Source organism: Solanum tuberosum, unplaced genomic scaffold, assembly GCF_000226075.1.
Source record: "Solanum tuberosum cultivar DM 1-3 516 R44 unplaced genomic scaffold, SolTub_3.0 scf00336, whole genome shotgun sequence".
NCBI lineage: Eukaryota > Viridiplantae > Streptophyta > Magnoliopsida > Solanales > Solanaceae > Solanum > Solanum tuberosum.
In genome coordinates this window covers 426,825-452,532 of record NW_006239257.1, presented here as the reverse complement: position 1 = coordinate 452,532, position 25,708 = coordinate 426,825, and the positions used below count along the sequence as shown (strand labels likewise).

The following is a 25,708-nucleotide window of genomic DNA, read 5'->3' as shown; positions in this document are numbered from 1 at the left end:
AACAAATCAATGTGAGCAAGAAGTTAAAAAGATAATTTATTTACAGAATATTGCAAATCACCTACCGGATGCATTTACTAACCTTCCGTGGGTTACTAAATCATATATCCCAGCTACTAATGCTCAAGTTCGAGTTGATGTCCCGATAGGACAAAATGTTAAGGCAAATGAGTCTGGACCACGTTTAAAACGTGGTAGACTAATTGGTTCCAGGGATAAAAATCCTCGGAAAAGGAAATAAATAAATGATCATAATATGGAGGCAATTGCTCATGAAGAGCTCCGAGACATAATAAATGATGACACCAAAGAGGAGCTCCATGTACCTGAAAATAATGAGAATGAGGAAATCTCTATAAATTATGTCTCGACGAAGAAAAGGTGGAATCGATATAATATTATGGTGGATAATATTTTTGCCTATAATGTTGCAGTTGAAATAATGCAACAAGATGAAGATTTGGAACCAAGATCTGTCAATGAATGTAGATAGAGAATTGATTGGCCAAAATGGAAGAAAGCAATTCAAACAGAATTGGCTTCACTTGAAAAACGTGAAGTTTTTGGACCAATAGTCCGAACACCTGAAGGTGTCAAGCCAGTGGGGCACAAATGGGTTTTTGTGCGAAAACGCAATAAAAATGGTAAAGTCGTACGATATAAAGCACGACTTGTGGTATAAGATTTTTCGCAAAGGTCTGGCATTGATTATAAGGAGACATATTCTCCTGTGGTAGATGCAATTACCTTTAGATATTTAATAAATATGACAGTTCATGAAAAGCTTGAAATGCATCTAATGGACGTTGTCACAACCTATTTATATGGCTCACTAGACCACAATATTTTTATGAAAATCCCTGAAGCACTAAAAGTGCTTGAAGCATATAAAATTTCAAAAGAAAGTTGTTCAATAAAGCTTCAGAAATCCTTATATGGATTGAAACAATCAGGGCGAATGTGGTATAATCGTCTTAGCGAATACTTGTTAAAGGAAGGGTATTAGAATGACCTTATTTGTCCTTGTATTTTTATACAAAGGTCAAAATTTGAATTTGTTATAATATCTGTTTATGTGGATGACTTGAACATCATCGGAACTCCTAAAGAGCTTTCAAAAGTTGTTGAATGTTTGAAGAAAGAATTTGAAATGAAATATCTTGGTAAGACAAAATTTTGTCTTGGCCTTCAGATTGAACATTTGACAAATGTAATATTTATCCATCAATCAACATATACTGAAAAAGTTTTGAAGCGGTTTTACATAAATAAATCACAACCATTGAGTACCTCGATGGTTGTGAGATCTCTCGATATAAAGAAAGATTCATTCCAACCCCAAGAAAAGGATGAAGAGATTCTTGATGATGAAACACTATATCTCAGTGCTATCGGGGTACTAATGTATCTTGTCAACAATACCCGACCAGATATTTGCTTCGCAGTAAGTTTATTGGCCAGAGTCAGTTCATGTCCAACAAGAAGACATTGGAAATGTGTTAAGCATATATTCAGATATCTTCAAGGAACAATTGATATGGGGTTGTTGTATTCTAATGCATCCAAGTCAGAATTGATCGGTTATGCAGATGCGGGATATTTGTCTGACCCACATAAAACTAGATCTCAGATAGGCTATTTATTCACATATGGAGGTACATCTATATCATGGCGTTCGATGAAGCAAACAATAGTTGCTACTTCTTCAAATCATGCAAAGATAATAGCCATTCATGAAGCCAGTCGAGAGTGTGTATGGTTGAGATCAATGACTCAACACATTTTGCAATTATGCAATTTTTCTGTGCAAACAAAGACTCTAACAATATTGTATGAAGATAATGCTGCTTGCATAGCTCAATTAAATGGAGGATATATCAAGGGAGACCGAACAAAGCATATTTCACCTAAGTTCTTTTTCACATATGATCTTCAACAAAATGGTGAGATAAATGTTCAACAGATTCGTTCGAGTGATATTCTTGCAGATTTATTCACTAAGGCATTGCCAACGTCAACATTTGAGAAGTTAAGATATAAGATTGGAATGTGTCATCTCCGAGATATCAAATAAAGTTTTCATCAAGGGGAGTAAAATACCCGTTATACTCTTTTTTCCTTAGCCAAGGTTTTGTCCCATTGAGTTTTCCTGGTAAGGTTTTTAATGAGGCAACACTCAAGGCGTATTATAAGATGTGTGTACTCTTTTTTCTTCACTAGGCTTTTTCCCACTGGGTTTTCCCTAGTAAGGTTTTAACGAGGCACATTATCTATAAACATCCAAGGGGGAGTGTTATAAAACCATTGAATTGTGGATGTTTCTTTTCATCAACAACATAACGTAATGAACCTATTTAATGTAAGACTTAAAGTTGTGCTAATGTATTTTGTTAAAGGATGTAAAAGGGTGTTTTCTAAATCCTATAAAAGGGTAGTCGTTTCACCCTTATGAAACACACATTGAAGAGTTCAAAGAATACTTCTTCTTAATATTTCTATTTGTCTTACCTCCTTGTTTAATATTATAATATTTTGCTCTTATTTCACAACATATAACTAATTAAGCAAATTATAAATTTTTTATTTTCCTTAACAAGTAGGGAGTAAAATCAGTACAATTTTTTTACCTTAATCAAATATCACTTTTCTAAAAATACAACATGTAAGAATATATTAGAGTCAATCAAGATAAGAATCAATTAAAGAGGACAATAGTTTATTAAATTTTTCAAGGAATCTGCAATTTCGCTTGCAAATTCTTGAAAATTAAAAGACTTACCAAATTACAAATCAATCACAGGATACCAATATAGACTTATCGGCAAGAGAATAACCAGTTCAACATCAGCAATTAGAACGATAAATTAATTAATTATAATCGATATTAACAATCTACCCTAGAGGATCAAGTAATTAGGGCGGTGATCAAGATGAGGATTATCATTGAGGTCACAACAAATTGAATGGAATCAGATTATGATTAGCAAGAGGAAAATCTTTTGAAACTAATTAAGCAAAGCAATCCATTTAGAAGCAATCGACATTGGGAAAAACCAATACGATCGTATCCAACATCAAATTGGATCAAGAATCAGCCAATACCCATTTATGAAGAAAAATATAGTCAAGCATATAACACAGTGATGACAATCTGAGCAGAAATTTAATCAACCCAAATCTACAAATAATAAAGTAAAACGAGCAAATGTTTTGAGGGTTTTGACGATTCATGCTTAGCAAAAGATTGACAACTATTATTGATTAGAATATCACAAAATCATAGATGAAAATAAGCTAATTTTTAGAAGACAAACAATAATTAAACAAAGACAAACCTGGACGGATCTGTCGAGACCCGTCTTGTGCAAGATTCCAGAATTTCGAACCTCACCGGAGCTTCTCGCTTGGTCGGAGCTGTAGTTTGCCGGAGGAAGAAGGAGAAGGAAGGAGGCTCGCCGGTCGGCTGGTTCTCGCCGGCTGGAGCTCCTGGTTGGTCATTACGGTCGGAGAAGAGGGGAGAGGCGGCATTGGTCTACCGATTGGAGCTGACTGCTCATCGGTGGCCTCGTGTTGTTGCTGCTCGCTGGAGTTGCTGTCCGACTACTTCCCTCGCCGGAAAAAAAGGAGGAGAAGTAGAGAGAGGGTCAAGGGGGAGAAGAGAGGAGAAGAGAAGAAGAGGAGAAGAGGAAGACGAGGGGAGGAGCGAGAGGGAGAACTCACTGGCGATGGTGGAGCTCTCGCCGGCTCTCACTAATGGAGGAGACTACAGCGCTAAGGGGAGAGAGAAAGGAGAATGAACATTCTTTTTAGGGTTTTGGTCTTTTGAGAGTTGAAATAGGAAATAAGGGTGGCTTGATCTAGTCCGTTCGCTCAAAGCATCAAACAGTTGGGATTTAATCAAGGTTATTAGCTCAATCGCATTGGACGGTTGAGATTAATTGGAATTGTAAATATGGAAATTGGAATGAATTGGCTAACATTGAAATAGAAATGGCTAGAATTGAAATGAATAGGGGCTATGATTGAAATAACATTGGAATTGAATAGGCTAGAATTGAAAGAAATTAGAATAGAATAAGCTAAAATTTAAATGCTTTGGAGGGAAATTAAGGAGATGCTATCCAAATAATAAAATACCACATATTAAAATATTTTCATACAAATTAAACACACTTAGATTTTAAAACATTTGAGTAAAATAATTATTTAGAGTTTAATTATCGATAAAATATAATAACTTAATAATAATAAGATAATTCAACAATATATACAATAATTTTTATAAATCATGCATACTAAAATATGTAATTTTTAGACAAAATTGATTAAGATTTTAAACTTGAAATATGTTTTAAAATAACATGTATTTAATCGAATAGCACTCCCGAAAGGGTTATAGGTCGGTCAAAATTGGGTGTCAACAATATATATATATTAAAAGGTTATTTCGTGTTGTTTGGTTATAATATTATTATATATTTTATTTTATTACTTTTTATTAACATTTTTATGAGGAAAAATAAGAGACCAAATCATTTAAATAGAAATTATACAACAAATAACTCTCATACTTCTAAAATTCAAGTAGTCGTGCTTCGAATTAAATTTTAAGTTTGTATAAAAATTATACTTAAGAGGTGTCATAAAGATACACAAGAAAGAAAGAATGAAAAAAATAAAATACAATACACATATCATTGCGATTTTAATCATTAAAATTAAAAATAGAAGGAAAAACAAAATCAACACATAATTGTCTAAGATCTTGTCATATCCACTTCACAAGCCTATCAATATCCAAAACTTTCTTCTTTTTCAAGTCAAACAAAGGTAGAGAGGCTTCACTCTTGTTGATATTCACTTTACAAATCTGTCACTATTCAAAAGCTTTCTTCGTATAAAAATTAAATTGAGAAAAAAAAAAGTACAATACACATATCATTAAAAAAATAGAAGGGAAAAGAAATCAATACATAATTATCGAAGCTCTTGTCAATATCCACTTCAAAAGCTTATCACTATTCAAGAGCCTTCTTTTTTTTCAAGCCAAATAAAAGCATGAATATAATACTATGGTGAAAATGAAGGGTAACTTTGGATAGAATCTCATGAAACAAAAAATATGAATTTATATAGAAAATAATGGAGGAATACCATAAGGTTTCATATTTAATATTTAAGGGTTATGAATATGAAAAGTTGAAAATTATGAGAGTTATGAATATATGCACATTATATCTAATAAAGAAGATATATTATAGTGGGAGGTGAAAAGTTGAGTACTTGAATATAAAGAATTTATGAGATATTAAAATAAAATAAATAATTAAATGAAGAAAAATGGTCAAAAAAGGAGAAAAAAGATAAATATAAATGGAGGCCATAGAGAGGTGCCACATCACCTTGTCTATGTTCCTCCTATATATATATATATATATAGATTGGCCGAATTGTATGTATCTGTAACTTTTACTTGAATAATTATTACTCCCTTCGTTTAAAAAAGAATGACTCAATTTCCTTTTTAGTCTGTTTAAAAAAGAATGACCCCTTTCCTTTTTTGGCAACACTTTAACTTTAACTTTCCACTTGACATGTTTAAGGCCACAAGATTAAAGGACATTTTGGTACATTTGACATAATTTTAATTTAGAATCACAAGATTAAAAAATATTCTTTCTTTTCTTAAACTCCGTTCCAAGTCAAACTAGATCATTCTTTTTTGAAACGGAGGGAGTACCTATTACCATTCTTCTCCCATTTGACATTATTTTTACCTGCAACATTATGTTTGGTGTGGTGAAGGAGGATGAGAGAGACAATAGCGTACACATAATTTTGTAGGTATCTCTGGGACGAGGAGGTAAGTATTTCTTAAGGTCCATATATAGTAGATCTAAGGTATGTCCAAAAATGTCCCTATCATGTTTATCTGTAAGAGATCTAAGACATGTTACATATTAATTTTCTTGTTTGCATGTAAGAGTTAAGAAGTTTCTTTGCTCGTCTTATTATGTTACATAAATTATAATTTTTTTTTAATTTCTAAGTATAATATTTCTTTCTTTCCTCAAAAACTAATTAAATGCAATTTCAAATGTCAATTCTAGTCTTTGTTTCATGTGGTTTATTACTTGAATGTACATTTTGTTGGTCAGTACGATATTAAATATTAAATTTTGTGTTCTCTATCCTTAAATGATGGTATGCAGGATAATAACAAAATGTGAAATCTACAACTATAATTTGATGAGATCAGATCAGAGAGAAAAGAAGAAGATGAACTGAAAAATATTCTTCATTCATTAAGCGTCATCATACAGTGCATCATGTATATATCCAATGCTACAATTCTACTAACCATATTTACAGCCTATCATAGTCTTACACCTGTCCACAATAACAGAAGTGGTTACATTTAACTGACCTTAACTAACTGCTAAGCTAAGCTAGTAACTAATCTGTGAGGTTAAGTCACTCCACTATCCTCATTATCTTCAATAGATAAATCATATACTCACTTCTTTATGTGAATTTCTTTTGATTGATTTCAAAATTTTAAAAATAATAAATAGACCTTTTGGAATCTGGAACTTGGGTGGTTTTAAACATTAAATAATTTACGTGGCTATGAAAGTTTTTCATTAAGATAAAAAAAAATGTCCTAACTTTTTTTTGAAATGAACTAAAAAATAAATAAATTATTTACATAAATTGACATGGAAGCCAAAAACAGGGTGATGTTTTTTCTCCTTCTTTTTTTATCCCCCTTTTGTTATACTATTCCTTTCCTTCTGGTTCTTTGGACATTTGTAATTTCTATGCTGGTACATTCGGGGTCGTTAGGTAGGGTGTATAAGAATAATGCTTAATAGAACATATTAATAATATTTGTATTAGTTATGCTAACATTAATTATGTAGAGATTATTTCTTATGCATTGTTTGATTTAGTGTATTAAAAATAGCATGTATTGCATAATTTTTTTTAAAGAAAACATTTATTTTCAAAGATACAGTACTCCACAAATATGATGAAAAAGAAGTAGAAAAGGTTTTTAGGGACAATTGAGTCTTTAACCATGCTAATGCATGCATTAATACCCATTGCATTGCTAATACAAGGGCTGTTCAAAATCGAACCGAAACCGATAATTCGAACCGAAGAAAAGTTATTGGTTTATCCGTAATGGGTTATTGCTTCAGCTGTTTTGGTTTTTTTTGTTATCGGGTTATCGATTCTTAACGGTTTTAGGTTTTTTCTTAACGGGTTAACCGATAACCCAATAGTAAATTAAACAATTATATTTATACCATTTTGTATATAAAGTCCTTGACTTAGAGATTGGTTTCCTACTTTCATTTCTGGTTGTCCCAAACTCTTGGTTATTCTACAATGTAAAAATATTTGCTTTTGAGAAAGATGTAACTTGTGAACTCATGTGCATGGTTCATTTGTTTTGTCACCTTGTTTTAAAGTGTTTTTCAATGTTTTTTTTGTCAAATCTTAACGGTTAAACCGATAACGATCAAAAACCGATAAACCAATATCTTAATGGTTTAGCATATCTACAAACCGATAACCAATAAGTCAAACCGATAAATTTCATAACCGAACCGAACCGATCGATACGCAACCTAGGCTAATACCATGAATTTTCATGTATTAGTAATAAATACCTCGATACACAATAGTAGGGGTGTACATGACCAGATTGGTTCGGGTTTTTCAAATATCAAACCAAATCATTTGTTTCAAATTTATAAATTTATAAATCAAATCAAATCAAACTAATAAAATTCGGGTTTTTCAACCTCGGATTTTTTCGGGTTGGTTCAGATTTTTCAAATACCAAACCAAACCGTTTGTGTCGAATTTTTTAATTTTTAAATCAAATCAAACTAATAAACCTCAGATTTTTGGGGTTTTTGGATTTTGCCGGTAAAATATTCATACAAACATATAATTAGCTTGTGCTCCAATTATTTCTTTAGTCCAACCAAAATACAACTATCTAAGGTGTTTCTTTAAGAAAATAACACAAAATATGAGATGAGTGATGACACTAAAATATTCAATAAAAAATAATAATGAAAATTGTATAAAATAAATATTGCAAATTGATAAGTCATAATGAAAATAATCATAATTTAAAAGTACCAAATCATGCTAAAATAAGTCTAATAAGTATTAATTACATGATTAAACATTAAATAAAAATTAAAATTAGGTTATTATTTTAACTGTCTAAACCAATGTAAAACTAAAGAACAAATATTCAACATTATTGTCGGTGAATTAATTGTTTTGTTAGCATTAGTATTGATTTGATTTTGAATTGAGCTTTATTAGAGTTACTAATATCTATGGACTATAACCTTCATTGGATTGTTCAAAATTCTAAGTTTCAATACACTTGAAAAAATATGTTAAAAGATAAAAATTATGAAAATGTATAAGTAATATTGAGAAATTACATCAAAGTAAATACTTTTATTTATAAAATAAATTTTAAAAATTATATATATAATGTCGGGTTGGTTTGTTCTCGGGTTGACTTTTTTTAGTTAAAGCCAAACCAACCCAAGTATAGTCGGTTTTTTTTCCAATACCAAATCAAGTCAAACCAAATCATTAGTCGTGTTTTTTTTTCAATTTGACTCGATTTACAGTTTGGTTCGATTTTGTACACCCCTACACAATAGAGTGAATAAGTAATGCTGACATTAGTTATACATAGGTAATAGGTTGAAAAAGTGTACCTATATATGTAAAGAAAATATGGAATAGTTAATTGAGTTATTTAACATCATTTTAGGACGTCAAAAATGTCTGACCGTTATACAAGAATAAGAATGATATCTAAAATTGTAATAATTATAGAGGTATCAAACTTCTAAGCCACACTATGAAATTTTGGAAGAGGATAATGGGGATATATAAGAGCGATGAAGAGTATGCTTATTACTAAAATCCAATTTAATTTAATGTCAGTGTGTTCAACTACAAAAGTCATTCATATCTAAAGAGATTGATTGAGCAATATAGAAATATAAAGAATGACTTCCATATGATATTGATCATTTACCTAAAAAAAACTTATGACAAAGTCCCTCGGGAGTTATGTGGAGATGCTTGAAGTTTATGTGTATCTGTAGCTTACATTAGGGGAATTAGGGACATATACGCAGGAGCCAAGATTCATGTGAGAATAGTGGAAGGAGATGGAGTGTTGATCGATCAACAATTCACATATATGGGAGATAAAAGTAACGAAAATAACGATGATGAAATGGATGTATGGACATACTAGGATAGATATAATTAAGAAAGAAGATATTCGAAGCGTAGTGGACAAAATGAGAGAGACGAGACTAGGATAATGCATGCATGTGAAGAGAAGATAAACATATACCCAAGTGAGGAGATGTAAGAGGTTAACTATGGTGGATATGATAAGAGGTAGAGGTAGATCGAAAAAGTCTTGAAAATAAATGATTAGACAAAATATGACACATCTACAACGTATCGATAATATGATCTTGGTCAAGAAATAGGATAGATGGTTAGTAGATAGTAGGTCATGAAGTAAAATGTGACAAGTTAAATCGAACGGACCGAGTAACATATGTCTATTACATAATTTTTAACACTACTACTAGGATAGTTGAATTAATTTGTTTCTTCTACCGTTTTTCTTTTTCAAGTGGAAACTCAATCCGACCCACCCACGCCCCTCGATCTCTCTTTCACTAGCGTGCATCACGTTGATTCCGGTTTTTATTCTCTCTCCGGTTCATCTACTTCTCTCTCTCCTCTGGATTTCAGAAGAAAGGTAAGCTCCTTTTTACAGATCCATTTTTGAATCTTCCTCATCCAATTTAGTAATCGTTTTTCAAGGCCTTTCGGTTCGTTTCCTACTCGCATCATTATGTACATCACTATCATTTTGATTAGGATAATTGTGACTTATAGAATTTTTCGTGTAGTTTTCGATTATCTAAAAGTAGAAGATAGTCTATCTCGATTTAATTCTGAAAGTTAGTCAGAATTTGGCCTTTGATAAGTAAAATTTGATAACAAATTGAGACGCAGGGAGTACTATTTTTATGCTAGCCATAGACCTATTCGCAATTATTATCATATTTTGGTATTGAGGTATAGTTGATGATTGGTTATTGATGTATTATTGTTCATTTTCAGGTTAAGTATGGGTAAGGCAAAAAAAAATATTGACATGGAGGAAGGAACCCTGGAGGTTGGAATGGGTAAGTTCATGTGGTACTCTTCTTTTTAGTGCCTTTTGTTTTGTGGAATGAAGTCTATTTAAGATTTGTAATGATATAAACAAGAGCTAAGTTAGACATAGGGATAATGAGCTGAATACCTTTACAGTTCTAGTTTTAATGATAGAGCTTTTCAAGTTGGGAGATAACTGTAGTTAAAGACCTTTGGATTTCGTTTTGTGTAGTTCGTGTGCAAATGAGAGAGGAGTTTCTACTTCTTGATTTTCGTAGTTAGAAGATTTCATTGGTAAATACTAGTATAAATTATGAATAGAGTGTGATGTACCTTTCTGCTTTAATTCCAGGAGATCATCAATAATAAATTATATGTTTTCTGACTCTCAATCTTATTTTATAGTTGAGCCAACTTAGGAAATTGTTTAAAATTTTCATTTAGAAGATTGATGGTGACTTCTAATCAGGGCAAGATCTATTAAGGCCTGAGGGGTACCATGTGATCCACAAGCTTAGTTGAGACTTTGTATTTATATGTATATATATATATATATTGAAGAAATAGTAGAAATGGATCAAGTGCTATCTGTAGTAACAAATAAGGCAAAGGTGCTAGTAACAAATGCTTAAAGTTTCTCCCAAGCACTGGGTGTTCGAATCCCACTGCCAACAGGTAGTAATTTTAGGCTTGCTGAAGCAATAGAGATACATACAGATACACATACAAGTATTCCATTCTCTATGGTTCTTTTCTTTTCCTCTTGACCAACTATTCTTCATTAAAATTAAATGCTGCTTGACTCTTTTTTAAATTGATTCTTGAGTTTTTGTCTCATCTTTGTTAACACTTTAAGTATATATAAAATAGAAGAAGATTTTTTCTTTTGTATTAAACTTAAAAGTTCATCTCTCCCTGTAATGATGATGCCTGGCTTGTTGTCAAAACCACTTACTAATGGAACTGAAAACATATGTTTGTTCTCATTCTTAACTCACAAGTTGGATTAATTTTTTGTTTTGTGCTGTGCTATGCTATTATAATCGTTACATTTTTTTCGTTTGATTGATTTGTCTGTATAAATTGAAAAGAAGAACAATGATTGAAGCCTAAAGTTGATCAAACCAACCAAGTGTTTTCCCTATTTGGAGGATTTTGGTGCCACACTACTTCGAACGTAGACATACACACACTACCAAAAAATCACTAATTTCTCTCTCAAATTTTTGATGGAGTCCGGTGGTATTTTGCTCGTTGCCCACGTTTCGACAAATTGTTGATTGATAATCCCTTACCAATGAGTCAAATTTCGACGTTCATTAGAAATTAGCGATTTTATGATAGTGTTATCTACGTTCAAAGAAATGTGGCACCCAAAACCTCCAAATCCTAGATCCACATCTGCTTCTAATGTTGCGGAAATTGCAGAATATAGGACTGTCTCTGGTGTTGCTGGACCACTGGTTATCCTTGAAAAAGTTAAGGTAATCATTGTGCACTTTGCTTTTGTTTTTAAAACTTACTGTAGCTTATTGTAATTTTGGTGTTAATGCAACTAGAATGATGTGTACATGTGTTTCTCTTGTTAGGGACCTAAGTACCAGGAGATTGTTAATATCCGTTTGGGAGATGGAACAACCCGACGTGGACAAGTTCTGGAAGTTGATGGGGAAAAAGCTGTTGTTCAGGTCTATTATTCTTTAGAATCACTTATGGCTAGATTTGACTTCTGACAAATATTTCATCCACTTTAAGTTTCTACCTTCCGACAATTCTTCTAGAATAAATTGAATCTGCTGTAGCATGCTCATTTCCTCTTTTGTTTTTACCAGGTTTTTGAAGGAACATCTGGAATTGACAACAAATACACAACTGTGCAGTTTACTGGGGAGGTACAATATGTTTTATTACTCATATTTTTTCATGACTTTTGTTCCATAAAATCCAATTAACATAAATCACTTGTAGAAAGTCCCCCTCTGTTTTCATCAATTCTTTTCAACCACTGAGAAACATTGGTCTGCAATAACATGCGTCACCTTTTGTTTAGCCTTTTATTCCTCTCTGTTGCATTCAAAGTGTTGTATATAGCACACAAAAGTCTTGTCAAGAGCAATAAACTAGTTAGTGTTAACATGTTGCAATAACTTAGTATTTGTTCAATGAGGGAGAAAAGTAGGAAATGATATGGATCCTGTAACAAAGATATTATTCATAACGGGTATTATCATTTTTTTTATTAGTGGAGATATTATGCTTCTAATGGTTTATCATTTCATTACTTTCTAAGAGTGTACATATGTTTGCAGGTTTTGAAGACACCTGTCTCACTGGATATGCTAGGACGCATATTTAATGGTTCTGGAAAGCCAATTGACAATGGTCCTCCTATTTTACCTGAGGCTTACAGGGATATTTCTGGTAAGTACTTAGTTCTAGCAAGTTCAACTTTGGCTCTCACATGAGATTTCTGGACTAATATCCTGCTACATGTAATATGTCAATTTTAGGAAGTTCTATCAACCCCAGTGAGAGAACATATCCTGAAGAGATGATACAGACAGGAATTTCAACAATTGACGTCATGAATTCAATTGCTAGAGGGCAGAAAATTCCTCTTTTCTCTGCTGCCGGTCTTCCTCATAATGAAATTGCGGCTCAGATCTGCCGACAAGCTGGTTTAGTGAAGAGGTTGGAGAAATCTGAAAATCTTCTTGAGGTTAGTAGTAGTTTCTTGTAACGTACTCCATCCATCTCAGTTCATATGTCTCTTTCCATTTTGGCAACTTGACACCATTCCAATCCTATGCAACTTCCACAAAAACTAGAGTTCCAAGTTCATTAAATTATTAAATGTTTTATTTTGATGTGATGTTCTTCTGTCAAACTATTTTTCAACTTTATTTTTAATATTTTCTCCACTCACTTAAACAATAAATAAGTCAAATCAAAGTATGAAACTTTGTACCCAGTCAAACACTGTCTTAAGAAATGGAACGAAGGGATTACATATTTCAAATGTCTAATATGCTGATAACAGGAAGTATGCCACTTTGCTTGAAATGGCCATTGAATACTTCGATTGTCCTTCTAGGCCTAAATGCACGTTATGATGTCTGTGTTGAGAATTTTACTGTTGTCAGATTACATGATAGCTTTAGATTACTGCGTTGAAGTGGAATTCACAACATTACATCCACGATGAGGAAGAACAAAATATGAGTCTGCAATGTTCTTTCTTCCCCTTCTTATGAAGTTCATTAACTATATCTTTAAAAGGCAAAAACTGAGCAGAGTTAAACTTTTTCAGAAAGCTGTTACTGAGTGTTAGGTCCTTCTCTAATCTACCCGTGAATAGCTGGAGTGGCACATTTTGGTCTCCATGTTTTGGTGATTGAGTTGGATTCACATTGACATAATTATCACTTTCTTCCTTGGTGTCCCAGGACAGTGAAGCGGACAATTTTGCCATAGTCTTTGCAGCTATGGGAGTCAACATGGAAACCGCACAATTTTTCAAACGCGATTTTGAGGAAAATGGATCCATGGAGAGAGTGACGCTTTTCTTAAACCTGGTAATGCTTGGATTTTAACTCAGACTAACACATGAGTATTTGGTTATGTGAAATAGTAACACTTTTATAAGGTGAAGCTCATTTCGATCTCTTATGTTTACTTCTCGTAGGCAAATGATCCTACAATAGAGCGCATCATTACTCCCAGGATTGCTCTGACAACTGCAGAATATCTAGCATACGAATGTGGGAAGCATGTTCTTGTCATTTTAACTGATATGAGTTCATATGCTGATGCTCTGCGTGAGGTATTGTTTATGAACACTTCATGACCTTTTAACTTTATCTAATCATGTTTGTATTTAATATGGAGCACTTCTTAGAACTTAATATTAGTACATCTCAACATTACCAATTTCCAAAAGAAAAAATTAAAAAATAATATTAGTACATCTCAGTTATGTGGTGTTATCAGATTTTCTGAGTTCCTTAGACCACTGAGAGCTCAAACCATACTTCTCATCCTCCCACAGGTATCTGCTGCCCGAGAAGAAGTGCCTGGAAGGCGTGGATATCCTGGTTATATGTATACTGATCTGGCAACGATCTATGAACGAGCTGGGCGTATTGAGGGACGGACGGGCTCCATCACACAAATTCCAATTCTAACCATGCCAAATGATGGTAACTTACAGTTGAGCAATAATTTTTGGCTATTACTTCTGCTTCTGATTGCTCAATTATATTTGTTAATGAGTCCCTACTTTCTGTTGTTTGAACAGATATTACGCATCCAACTCCAGATCTTACAGGTTATATCACTGAAGGACAAATCTATATAGACCGACAGCTTCATAACCGACAGGTATTGTATAGCTCTGAGGCTGAGTACTCATATATACTCGTAAACTGTTAAAATTGCTTTATAGATCTTACCAGTAAATGAGCAATTGATCCAACTAAAGTGGGTATCTTAAGCTCTCTGCTTTTTGAATCTTTTACTGTTGTTGATTCCTTATAAAAGAAAATTGAAAAATCTTTTACTGTTTTTGACAATAGGAAAGCATGTTTTATGATCCTCTACAAAGTAGACAGAGATTTTCTGGATAAGCTTCTGTGTTACCTACACCCTTCCCTTAATAGGTAAGCTCCGGGCCAAATAAACAGAATGACAAGCTTCATTACCATTCCTATAATTTCATGGGCTTGAAACTAAATCCTAAACTTCGTCCATTCTAAATTGTTTATTAAAATTAACTCTAGATTATCTGAGTCAGTCTTGTAACCTGATTAGATTTTTACCCTATTTTTTGGAAACTAAGGGTAAGGAAAGGATGAGAAATGTACAAGAGGGGAAATAGAAAAGAACAGGAAAAGAAAAATTGACGAGCCTGGTATTTAACAGGAGAAGGGTAAAGGGGCAGACCCATTATCCTTGAGTTTCGGGGACTGGGTTTGGCCCTTGATGGATTTCCTTGTCATTAAAAAAATTGATGACTCTTTGTTCCATTGTTAAAAGATATGGAACAATTCTACTTTTCCTTCCTTTCTCTCTTCTCTCGATCCCAAGCAAAGCTTCAGAAAAATGGATAACTAATTAGTACTTCAAAATAGAATGTTATCAAAATCCCTTCCTTTTCCTCTTTCCCCAAAAATTGGGAACGTCTATTACTACACCTCAAAATGAAATGTAGTATGGTCGTAGCAATAATAAACCAAACAAAGGTTGGGGTCGATCCCACGAGGAGTCTGCTTGTGTCAAGATGTCTAAAAAGTGTTAGAATTTGGAAATTTCTAGGTAATCTTCAAACAAAAGAGTGGTTAAACAATTATTTCTAAAAGTAGACTATTATACTAAGCAAGGACTTTTAACGAACACTTGGAATGCAAGGAAAAATGACTTGTTTCAATTAAGAGAGAGACCAGGGTCGTGACTCAATATGGCATGGCTAGTTCACGAATATAATCATCTTGCTTATCCCTAAATTATTATTTTTTGTTTTGAAAATGGTAATGTTGTATTCTTCAGCATTACGGATATGGTGGTGGCCTTCAGCAAACAGAGGGGAACAAAAGAAGAGGAAAAAAAATATACTTACAAGGATCCTAATAATTGTACAATCTGTTTTGTTTCCTCTAAACCTTTCTCTCTACACCAATTCCATTTAACCTTCGGAATGGAATTGAACCTATCTTCAAAGTTTCTACTATTTCTTTCTTTCCAGACTGTGCACCAAATGCAATGTGGAATTATCCTCCACCATGCCTTCTGGCTCTTGCTCCCCCCTCTTCTTATCCAACAACTCAACAAGTCTGCAGTATGCTCGGGCATGGTCCAGTTTGTCCCTAAAAGTTCTTTCAAACCCAAGTGAAAATATTATGACTCAATTGATAAAGACCCAAGTAGATATCTCCATATTCCTAGTTTGATTTGATTAATCAAGCAATATTAACTCCTTAATATGCTCTTGCTCTCTACTTGCCAAATTCCCAATCTATTTTTTCACTTTTCCAAGAAAGAAATAGATGTGAAGGGCTTAAATCTAGTGTTTGCAACCACCAAATTGACAAATAATAGTGTAAACAAGTAGAGAATCACAAACCCAAGTAAGAAACAAGATAAACTAATACTTATTCACATTAATACCATGAGAGTTTACAACCCCAACTATTTTAGCTATTCATACTAGAAATGGAAAATACAAGAGAAAAGGAAGACATAATTGAAGATTAATTAAGTAAGAAAATGTGAACTCTGGTGAAAAGTCTCCAAATCCTCCCAAAGTTAGCTATGGTTCGCTAAAACACCCCTTGCCCAATTACCTGACCGAGCTACATGGGTGAGTTGTGTGGCCATTTGCAAAAGCTCCCCTTTCATCTCCTTGGCTGCATGGGTGGGGTTACGTGGCTCAGGCCACGTGGGTGAGGCCGTGTGGCCAGCTCATATTTTTTCCTTTGTTCTTTTAGCCACTTTTTCTTTAAATTTTGGCCTTCATGTCCAATTTTCTCAAGTATTTGAAGCTATTCCAATCCTTATGCTTTTCAAAGGCTCCTAAAACCTGAAATTATATCATTCAAACCATTAGTAGTCCATCAATCTCACAAATGAGACATGAATATTATTGTTAAAAAGTAGCACAAGTTGGCACAACGCCAACTTATCAACCTAGGAGGGAATTTGAACCAATTTGTCTCTTCTTCATCTTTAATTACGTGCTTATTATATTAGTATAACTTACTCTAAATTCTAATATAATACATACTACTTCTCTATTTTGCACTTGCTCATTGCCTACACCATTCCTGAATTGCATGTTGCTAGTATTTAGAACATCTAAGTTACTTTCTATTTGGATTTTGTTAACTGAAATGAATATTAGGAAATGATCCATAGGATTTAAAGGGAGTTATTACACTTATATGGTGCTAACTCAGGCCAAGCAGTACACATTCCACATTTTAGTATTATTTTTCCATGAAAGTCATCAGCTTCACCAGACATGGCTTAATTGCCATCGTTTCATATGAAGATGATCATCTGAGATTCATTTTTCATATTCTTCCGGGAGAATACATAATTACCATTTAAGTAGTCCCACTTTTTCAAAGAGATACTGGAACTTTGCGGTGATCCTAATACCTCCTAGACTTGTTCTAGACCTAAAATTATAATAACCCCGAGAAACCAAAACTAGATTAATAGCCTGTTTAGCCAAACTTCAATGGCCTATTTTGGAAAGTGCTTTTTGCTAGGAAGTTTTTTTTTCTTTCAAAAAAGCAATTTTAGAGAGTAGCAGTTTCTGTTTGACTAATCAATTTGAAAAATACTTTTGCAAGAGTGACTGAGAAGTACCCAGTTAATGTAAACATCCGCAGTGACCCACTTACTTGTTGAGTCGAGTTTTAAATTTGGATAATTGCCAATTCAGAGTGCTACCGAAGGTTGCCATTATTGAATGTCTTTACTTCTTGGATAGCTCTTGGATTTTGAACAGAAATGACTCGGAAATTTTTTTTTCTGTTGTGAACTGTAACAGATATATCCTCCAATCAATGTACTTCCGTCCTTATCTCGGCTGATGAAGGTGAACACATGGATCTCTTTACTTTATATTCTGTCATATCAATTTAACAGAAACTAGAGGAAGCCTTACATGTGATATTCCGATTAACCACTTAAATTTCTTTGCAGAGTGCCATTGGTGAGGGTATGACCAGGAGGGATCATGCTGATGTATCCAACCAGGTAAGTTAATTTTCAATAAAAAATGTATTTCGTTGCTTCATTAATCTTCATACCTTCAAGAGAGTGGATAGCTTATACCTCCGTTAATGTGCTTATTTTTCCCTTTTGCATTGATTTTAAAAACCTTTAGTTGTATGCAAATTATGCCATTGGAAAAGATGTCCAGGCAATGAAAGCTGTGGTTGGAGAAGAAGCACTTTCTTCTGAGGACTTGGTATGTTGCTTGTGAAAAAGTCCTTTTGTTTAATTAATTTTGAGCTATGTTTTGCGTAGGTTATCAATAATTCAATGATAAGATGACTAGATACTCCTTTTTTGTTTAAACAGCTTTACTTAGAGTTCCTCGACAAATTTGAGAGGAAGTTTGTCTCTCAAGGAGCTTATGACACCCGCAATATATTCCAGTCACTTGATTTAGCTTGGACACTTCTTCGCATCTTTCCCCGTGAGCTTTTGCATCGTATCCCTGCAAAGACCCTGGATCAGTATTACAGCCGTGATGCATCTAATTGACTGGAAGGAGCCAGCTTTTTACTCTAGTCTCTTGTGCAATTCCTTGGTGCAATACATTGGCTCGCGAGCTTTTCCTCTTTGTGTATCTCCTTTTAGCTCAACAATCAATGAGTTCCAAAAACAAAGGTTCTCTGGCATTTAGAAGTCAATGCTATTCCTTTGGGAACTAGTTACATCTTGTAATTTATCACCTGTTGTGTTATGTGACATGCTGCAGGGTATAATTGGTTTTGTTTAAATTCCAACAACATTAGGGGCTTCTAGGTTTTATGCACAGCCCTTTCTATGTATGAAGCAATTTTATTGTTTTCCATGGACTATAAGCTGATTCTTTTTTAACAAAACATATTTATATCTGTTTCATAGTTTCAACTTCAAGAGTAGATTTTTCCAGGTTTAGGATAGCTCGGGCTCACAAGATACAATACGATTATTGTGCATCGTCAAAAAGAATTAGGTGATGTACAATAATGCAATGGCCTCAATAACGAGGTTTATTTTCGCTTATCATATTATTTGTTGGTGTTACTGTTTTTTTCAGAGAGGAGAGAAAGGCCACTGTCAACAATCAGTTACGCGAAACAACACACAACAACAAACATTCCATTTTGTAGGACGAGCAAGATGGGGCGTGGAGCGTAGACAGGTATGGATCCTCAACATCTTGAGTAGCATGAACATAAGAATAATTATGTATAATTTTAAATAAGTTTCTGTACCTTTTCTTTTAATTTATGCAAAATTTTCATCTGAGATAGCCAAGTTGAACTTATTTACTAGCTAGAACTAAAGATTATGAAGAAAACTAGTGCTGAGAGGATTTAATTATTCAATAGTAGGTGTGTCATTTGTCAAATAATCTAAACCTAAAAGGACACTACTTTAGAGTTTATATATTCTATCAGTACACTTTTCATATGCTACCAATTTGTTATAATTCAGGACCTCATTGTATCTGTTTATATATGTTCATCCATTTGCAAGAGAGATAAGATTTTTTTACTTGGAATAATTGACTTAGATGCACAGATGGCAGTAGATGATTATCACTCAACATGGTCAAGTAACGTAACATATTTAGTACATTACAATAAAATTAATAAAACAACCATGATATTTTAAACTAGCAATATACATAACCATCCAAACAAGGTGCAAAGGTGGCAGCACATCGTAGATCACATGTAGTGTGGTTTATTTAAAAATATATTTTAAGACTGATTTTAAGAGTCGCCACTTAATTTTTAAGAAAAATCAAGAAAACTGGTGTTTTCAAAAGACTAAAACAGACATCTAATGAAAACTTAAAAAAGGGGTTCGAGGTTCTTATTAACATTCTAGGAAGGTTTTTAAAAGCACATAGAATGTCCACTAATGTGGTTATTCGACGATTTAACTATTTGGCTAAATTTTTATTCGACTTAACTTTAACTTGCAAAAATTGAACTATTTTATAGTTAGAACTATTTTTAAAGGGGAAATATTGAAATATTATCTAAGTGAAATATTTTGTGAAATTATTTATTTATTATTTAAGTGAAGTAAAAGACGAATAATTTAGTGAAGTGATTAATTCAGAATGCGTGTCTTTTGGGGATTTTGAATTTTTAAAACCTCAAGATTAAATAACAGATATCGACAAGTAAGCAAACACAATAAAGCAAAGAGGGAAAGAGATTTGGGCCCAAATCTGGTTTTCCTGTACGCCTGGGCCAGTATTCGGGCCCATTTCATTTTTGGGCCTTTGGCCCATTTGAATCACCTGCACCTGTCCTAAACTAACGTGAAATAAAATATTATTTGGGCCTTAGGCCCAATTTTCACCTGTCCTAAATTTCTAACAGAAATAATAATAAGATGACAAGGGCTTAGGCCCAAAATGACAAAATACAACTTCTTTGAAAATAAAGGTGGGCTTTTTGGCCCAATCCCTTCAATTTCTTGATCTGTTGCGTCTTTCAACTTTGGAACCTGTTCGTCAATTTTTAGGACTGGCCGACTCGATGAAGGCGGAATTTAAGCCTTTATGGCTCTCCGAAATGCGAAGGGAAGGATGAGTTCATAGTGAACTCGGACAGATTTTCCATGCAATAAAAAATGATAAGGAGTTAGCATACGAAGCAATAGAACAAATGAGATATAACTTAAATAAAATAGAATTCGATTAAAATGGAAGCCACTTAAGCAATTAAAAATGGACCGAAGCATACGACTCTAAAGAAGACCAAGTGAACCAAATTGACAATGATAAAGTTAATAAGCAAACTGACACCAAACGGGAGCACATATCTGTGAATATATATATATATATACTTGTGATCATATTATATTACATGGAATACATAACCAGTAACCAACAACAATTTAGAATATTAAAAGGTCGCATGCCGCATAGTTAGCAAACAAAACATCACGTGCTTTAGTCTAGTCAATTTGATTTAGTGAAATCTAGCAATACTAATTTATTATGTCAAAAAACTACATGTCGGAGGCTATAACAAACCCGATTTTTTAAAAGCAAAGGAAGAGAAACTAGCGGGGACTTTGCCAGATCATTTTAAAAGGGAAATGAAATATAATTATAGATAATCAAGGCCGAGCAAGCCTATTTCTCAGGCTAATAGGTTGCACACAAGCACAAGCATACACGAATAAATATAGCATGAGCAGAGACACCACACGAGGGATCGAAATAGGCGACAAGCTAAAATCAGTACGGTCATTTTCAAATTTTTGACAAGGTTAAGAGAGCTATTGCTATTTTAACTAGCAATAACATGCTGGAGAATCAGTCACTACACCTCAGAAACATTGAACATTAAAACTAAACAGAGGCAAGCAGAAGAGGAGGACAAATATCCATTTGAATACATTTCATATTTTTTCATGGAACCGACTGCAACTAACTATATTGAACCAAGTCTAGTTATGAAAGCAACAACAATTAGACTAGCAGTGAAGTCTTTTCATATTTTCCATTCCAATGATATTCATCCAAATCACAAGTAAAATAAAGAATGGCCAGCGCATCATTTATGACTACCAAAAAATATAAACTCCCCTTTACAAGTGGTGCTTTAGAGCCATAAAATCTAGTAATTAATATTCAAAAGGGTAAACATCAAGAAAAACTTGTTAAAATTGTTACCAATATAATCACGGAAAAACCTTTGTCAAGAAATTAAGCAAAGATAACAAGACTACAACTGAACAACCGTAAATCTGGAATGAATAAAATTTCCAACTGGACCTCAATCGTATTATCAGAACTTCAAAACAAACAATTGTGCAATAGCTAAGTAAAGGTTAAAACAAACCATCAAATGTAATAGCGAGACATTTAGGGCAGGGGGAAGTCATTTTAGGCGCGATTGAATTGGAAAAACACCAGTTTAAACAAAAAATTATGAGGAGGACGAAGCACTTTCATTACTTGAAGCTATGTAAAAGCTAAAACAACAATCCCAGGCGAGAAGTTTCACATGAATGAACGAAAAATAGACGTGCGGAATCCTAAACTAAATAAACAAAAGATCGGCTAAGTGCACACTAGAAGCAAAAATGAATAATAAATGAAAATACAATATACATTCATATCATATTAAGCAGAACTAAAACAAAAGAGAGAAGGGAAGGTGTATTACTTCTTCCGGCGCAGCAAATTGGAACTCGAGATTTCGAGAACGATTCCACCACAAAGTCGAATTATGGACAGCAAACGAGAGACCCAGGCGGCTACTCGAACTCGAATCGACTGAGGGGAGCGACGACGAACAAGTTAGAAGAATGAGAGCCTGAAAATTAACTCCTCTCTCCTCTTTCAAATGTATTTTTTCGTATGGATTTTGTGACTACTTGCTTCAGTTGTTCTATGTGACTTAGTTAAAAATTGCCTAACTCAAAAAAAAATCCCCCTGTTTCCAACTCTCTGTCCCTTTCTTGATTCTTAATTTTCACAGCAAAAAAAATCTCCCCCTCCACAATGAACGACAAGCTATATATAGAGGGGCATTAGGGTTCGGAAAAGGGGGGAAGGGGACGAAAAAATCTGGATTGGTCCCAATTCGAAATTCAAACTCCCAATTCTTTCACAATTCAGGGGAAACACCCTTTTTCTGGAATTTTCAACCCATTCCGAAAGAGGAAAGGGGCAGATCTTTCACAATTCAGGGGAAACACCCTTTTTCTGGAATTTTCAACCCATTTCGAAAGAGGAAAGGGGCAGACGCGTGCTTCTGCTACTGTACGATTTGAGAGAAGAAGACAGAGGAAACGCAGCGGACTGCTTTCCGTTTGCTTCCGTCTAAATCCGTTTGAAATCGCTTGAAAAAATAAAAAAAATAAAAAAATCAACGTTGTTGCCTTCTGTGTGTGCTGCCGCTTTGAACATTGGAGTTGTTGTCCTTATTATTTTATTTTATTATTATTTTTTGTTCTGATGGCAAAGTGACCATATGGGTTTCTTTTAGGAGTTGGAAATTAATGGGGCCGGGTTGGGAGACTAAAAGTGGGCTTGAAATAATGTTGAAATGTATGCTGTTGGTTTGAATTTAAATATAAAAATAAATTCGTGGGCTGGTTGTAAAGAAAATAAAGGCCCAAAATAATTGATTAAAAGGATGGAGTGAATTGGCTAGATTTGGCTAAGGCATGCAATCGAGAATTAATTAACAATTTAGTCAAAATTGGATTAATTAGTAAAATTCGACTAGTAATTAAATAAGACGAATTAATATAATTAACTAACGAGCTCCTTAATCTTAACGGAATAAAATAATTAACTTAATAAAAATAATTAATTCAACAACATAGCTATAATTCAAATTAAATTAGATTAACAAAGTGTTTAACGTTAAAATAATAATAATAATAATAATAATGAAAATACTTTTCTTCTTTCTCTTTTTTTTTTAAAGATAGTTTTCAAGTATTTATACAATATGTTTGTTACATACGTAACAATATAAAACATATTTATTATTTAAAATATTTAAAATATTATAAAAGTGAATAAGATTCTTAAAAAAAAGAAATATTTTGAAAAATATTTTGAATTTTTATAAAATCAATTATTTCAAATCGTTTGAGATTAAAGAAGCTCGAAAATTAATTATTATCGGGGAGGATCAAAATTAGGTGTCAACAACTATCCCTCGTTTTACTCGGATTGATGCGGGAAATTCGAGGAAAATGAAGTTGACGAATCCAAATTTTGACCGACCACGTCCTTATCTTTGTAAAGGGATTTGGTACGAACTTTAAGAATTATGGTCGAACCCCGGAAATGGGTTTCTTACATATCTCAGGCTATATGAGAATTCAGGCCACTTGTAGTTCGATACGCTTGATTTCACGCATGATTTTGAAAGAATTCATAAGTCATCCCGATATCGGATTATGAAGAGACCAAAACGCTCGAGAATAAGATTTAAGAGCAAATGTTGGATTACAGTCAAGTTTTCAACATTGATTCTGCCTACATATCCCCCAACTTAGGAAATTAGACTGCTTGTAGTTCGACTCAATCGGTTGAAAAGGAAATCTCTTATGCTGAGATATCCTTTGGTTCAGAAGGAGTGACAAAGTAAGTCGAGTATGAAAAGAGGCTTGCAACCTCTTAGCCATGAATGTGGCGCGCTTCACACCCATAATTAAGAATTTGCATGGGCATAATTTCCAAAGCTCTTGGCGCATTGTCACCCAGATTGGAAGCTGATTCCGGTAGAGACCAAAAATTTCTGGATGTGAAACTGAAACCGACAAACCTAAAGATAAACCCACATGCCTTCTGGTAGGGGTGTGGTTTGATTGTCATGGAAGTCGCTCCTCTGCTCGCGTACTAAGAGTTTGGCACTCCTCTTTGGACTATGTCCCAGTTCGTTGCTAAGAAAAAGTTCCACGTTGTGCTGCATTCTAATTGATGTTGTCCGCACCTGTGGTTTGTTTTGAGAATTCATCCTCTTGGATGCTCTCGACAAAGACTGAGATAAAACTCATTAGCATAAAAATGCAATTCAAATGGAGAGATAGTGTCTTTTACCGCGTTGACACTTAATTGCTCTCCTTGAACATTTGACGTCAACTCCGTCGGGTTTGACGTAAAGCGAATAAAGCTTGTGTCTCATATTTGCGATATAATCTTCAATGTACTCTTCTTTTGATTAATAAAATAGGCTGATGTAATATGTTGCCAATTTCTCTCAATGTCGTCTTTGCAAAGGAAAATGATGCAACTGATGTTGATTCTCTTGTGATGGGTAAATCTTTCTCTTGTGATGCATAACTCCTTCTCTTGCTATGTATGAATCTTTTTCCTGTGATGCATGAATCTTCTCTTACAATGCATGAATCTCTTTTCTCGCGATGCATGAATCTTTTTTCCGCGATGCATGAATCTTCTCTTGCAATCATGAATCTTTTCCCTCGATGCATGAATCTTTTCCCTTGCAATGCATAAATCTTCTTTTGTAATGCAGAATCTTCTCTTGCAGTCATGAATCTTTTCCCTCGATGCATGAATCATTTCCTTTGCAATGCATGAATCTTCTCTTTTCTCGCGATGCATGAATCTTTTTCCGCGATGCATGAATCTTCTCTTGCAATGCATGATTTCCTTCTCTTGCTATGCATGACTTCTTTCTCTTCCAATGCATGAATCTTTTGATGATGATGCCTCCGTAATATCGAACAAAGATAATGCTTCACCGAGCAACATAGGTGATCTTCTGGGTATCTTTTGGATGACGGTATCGTCTGAATAGGCAATATAAATAAAATGACCCTCGGAGTAGCGGTATCATCTCATTTGATAATACAATAAAAATGACTCTCCGGGTAAGAATACTATCATGTCTGATAATATAATGCAGATAATTATCTTCCATGGATTTTTAGTTGCTGAAAATAATAAAAATATTGCTCTCTTCGTGGTTTTCGTTTGTTCCATCTCTGAACATAGTTGCAATGTTCATTATGGACCTCTCCTTGCTGAGAATTTGAATGAAATAACGCTATGCGTATTCCCAAATCTTTGGTATAAGATTCATAAAATACTTCCTGCATCCACAGGAAAAATTGTCAATTTTGGGGAGCTATTCGCCCTTTTAACTTCTCCATATTCATTAAATGGTGGAATATGTTGATTTCTAGGTTAACCTATTGTTGACACCCAATTTTGACCCTCCTTTCTTCCAAT

The 25,708-nt window shown here is 33.8% G+C and overlaps 1 protein-coding gene across 1 annotated transcript; it reads left to right on the top strand.

Annotated features, from left to right (window-relative positions):
- Positions 1–9,687: 9,687 nt before the first annotated feature.
- On the top strand, positions 9,688–18,876 carry LOC102589496 (V-type proton ATPase subunit B2-like). Its single transcript, XM_006360832.2, has 15 exons — positions 9,688–9,835; positions 10,204–10,268; positions 11,668–11,723; positions 11,829–11,927; positions 12,072–12,131; positions 12,549–12,660; positions 12,750–12,958; positions 13,686–13,814; positions 13,925–14,062; positions 14,288–14,438; positions 14,537–14,619; positions 17,792–17,839; positions 17,947–18,000; positions 18,131–18,214; positions 18,328–18,876. Exons 2-15 carry the CDS (start codon positions 10,211–10,213, stop codon positions 18,511–18,513), a joined length of 1,467 nt encoding a protein of 488 aa, XP_006360894.1. The 5' UTR covers positions 9,688–9,835; positions 10,204–10,210; the 3' UTR covers positions 18,514–18,876.
- The last annotated feature ends 6,832 nt before the right edge of the window (positions 18,877–25,708 follow it).

What these genes read in the sequence shown, in the direction of transcription:
- LOC102589496 (XM_006360832.2), top strand. Translation starts at nt 10,211, where the DNA reads ATGGGTAAGGCAAAAAAAAATATTGACATGGAGGAAGGAACCCTGGAG. An exon ending in AACCCTGGAGGTTGGAATGG is followed by an intron (nt 10,269 to 11,667) that starts GTAAGTTCATGT and finishes CGGAAATTGCAG; the next exon opens with AATATAGGACTGTCTCTGGT. An exon ending in AATCTGAAAATCTTCTTGAG is followed by an intron (nt 12,959 to 13,685) that starts GTTAGTAGTAGT and finishes TTGGTGTCCCAG; the next exon opens with GACAGTGAAGCGGACAATTT.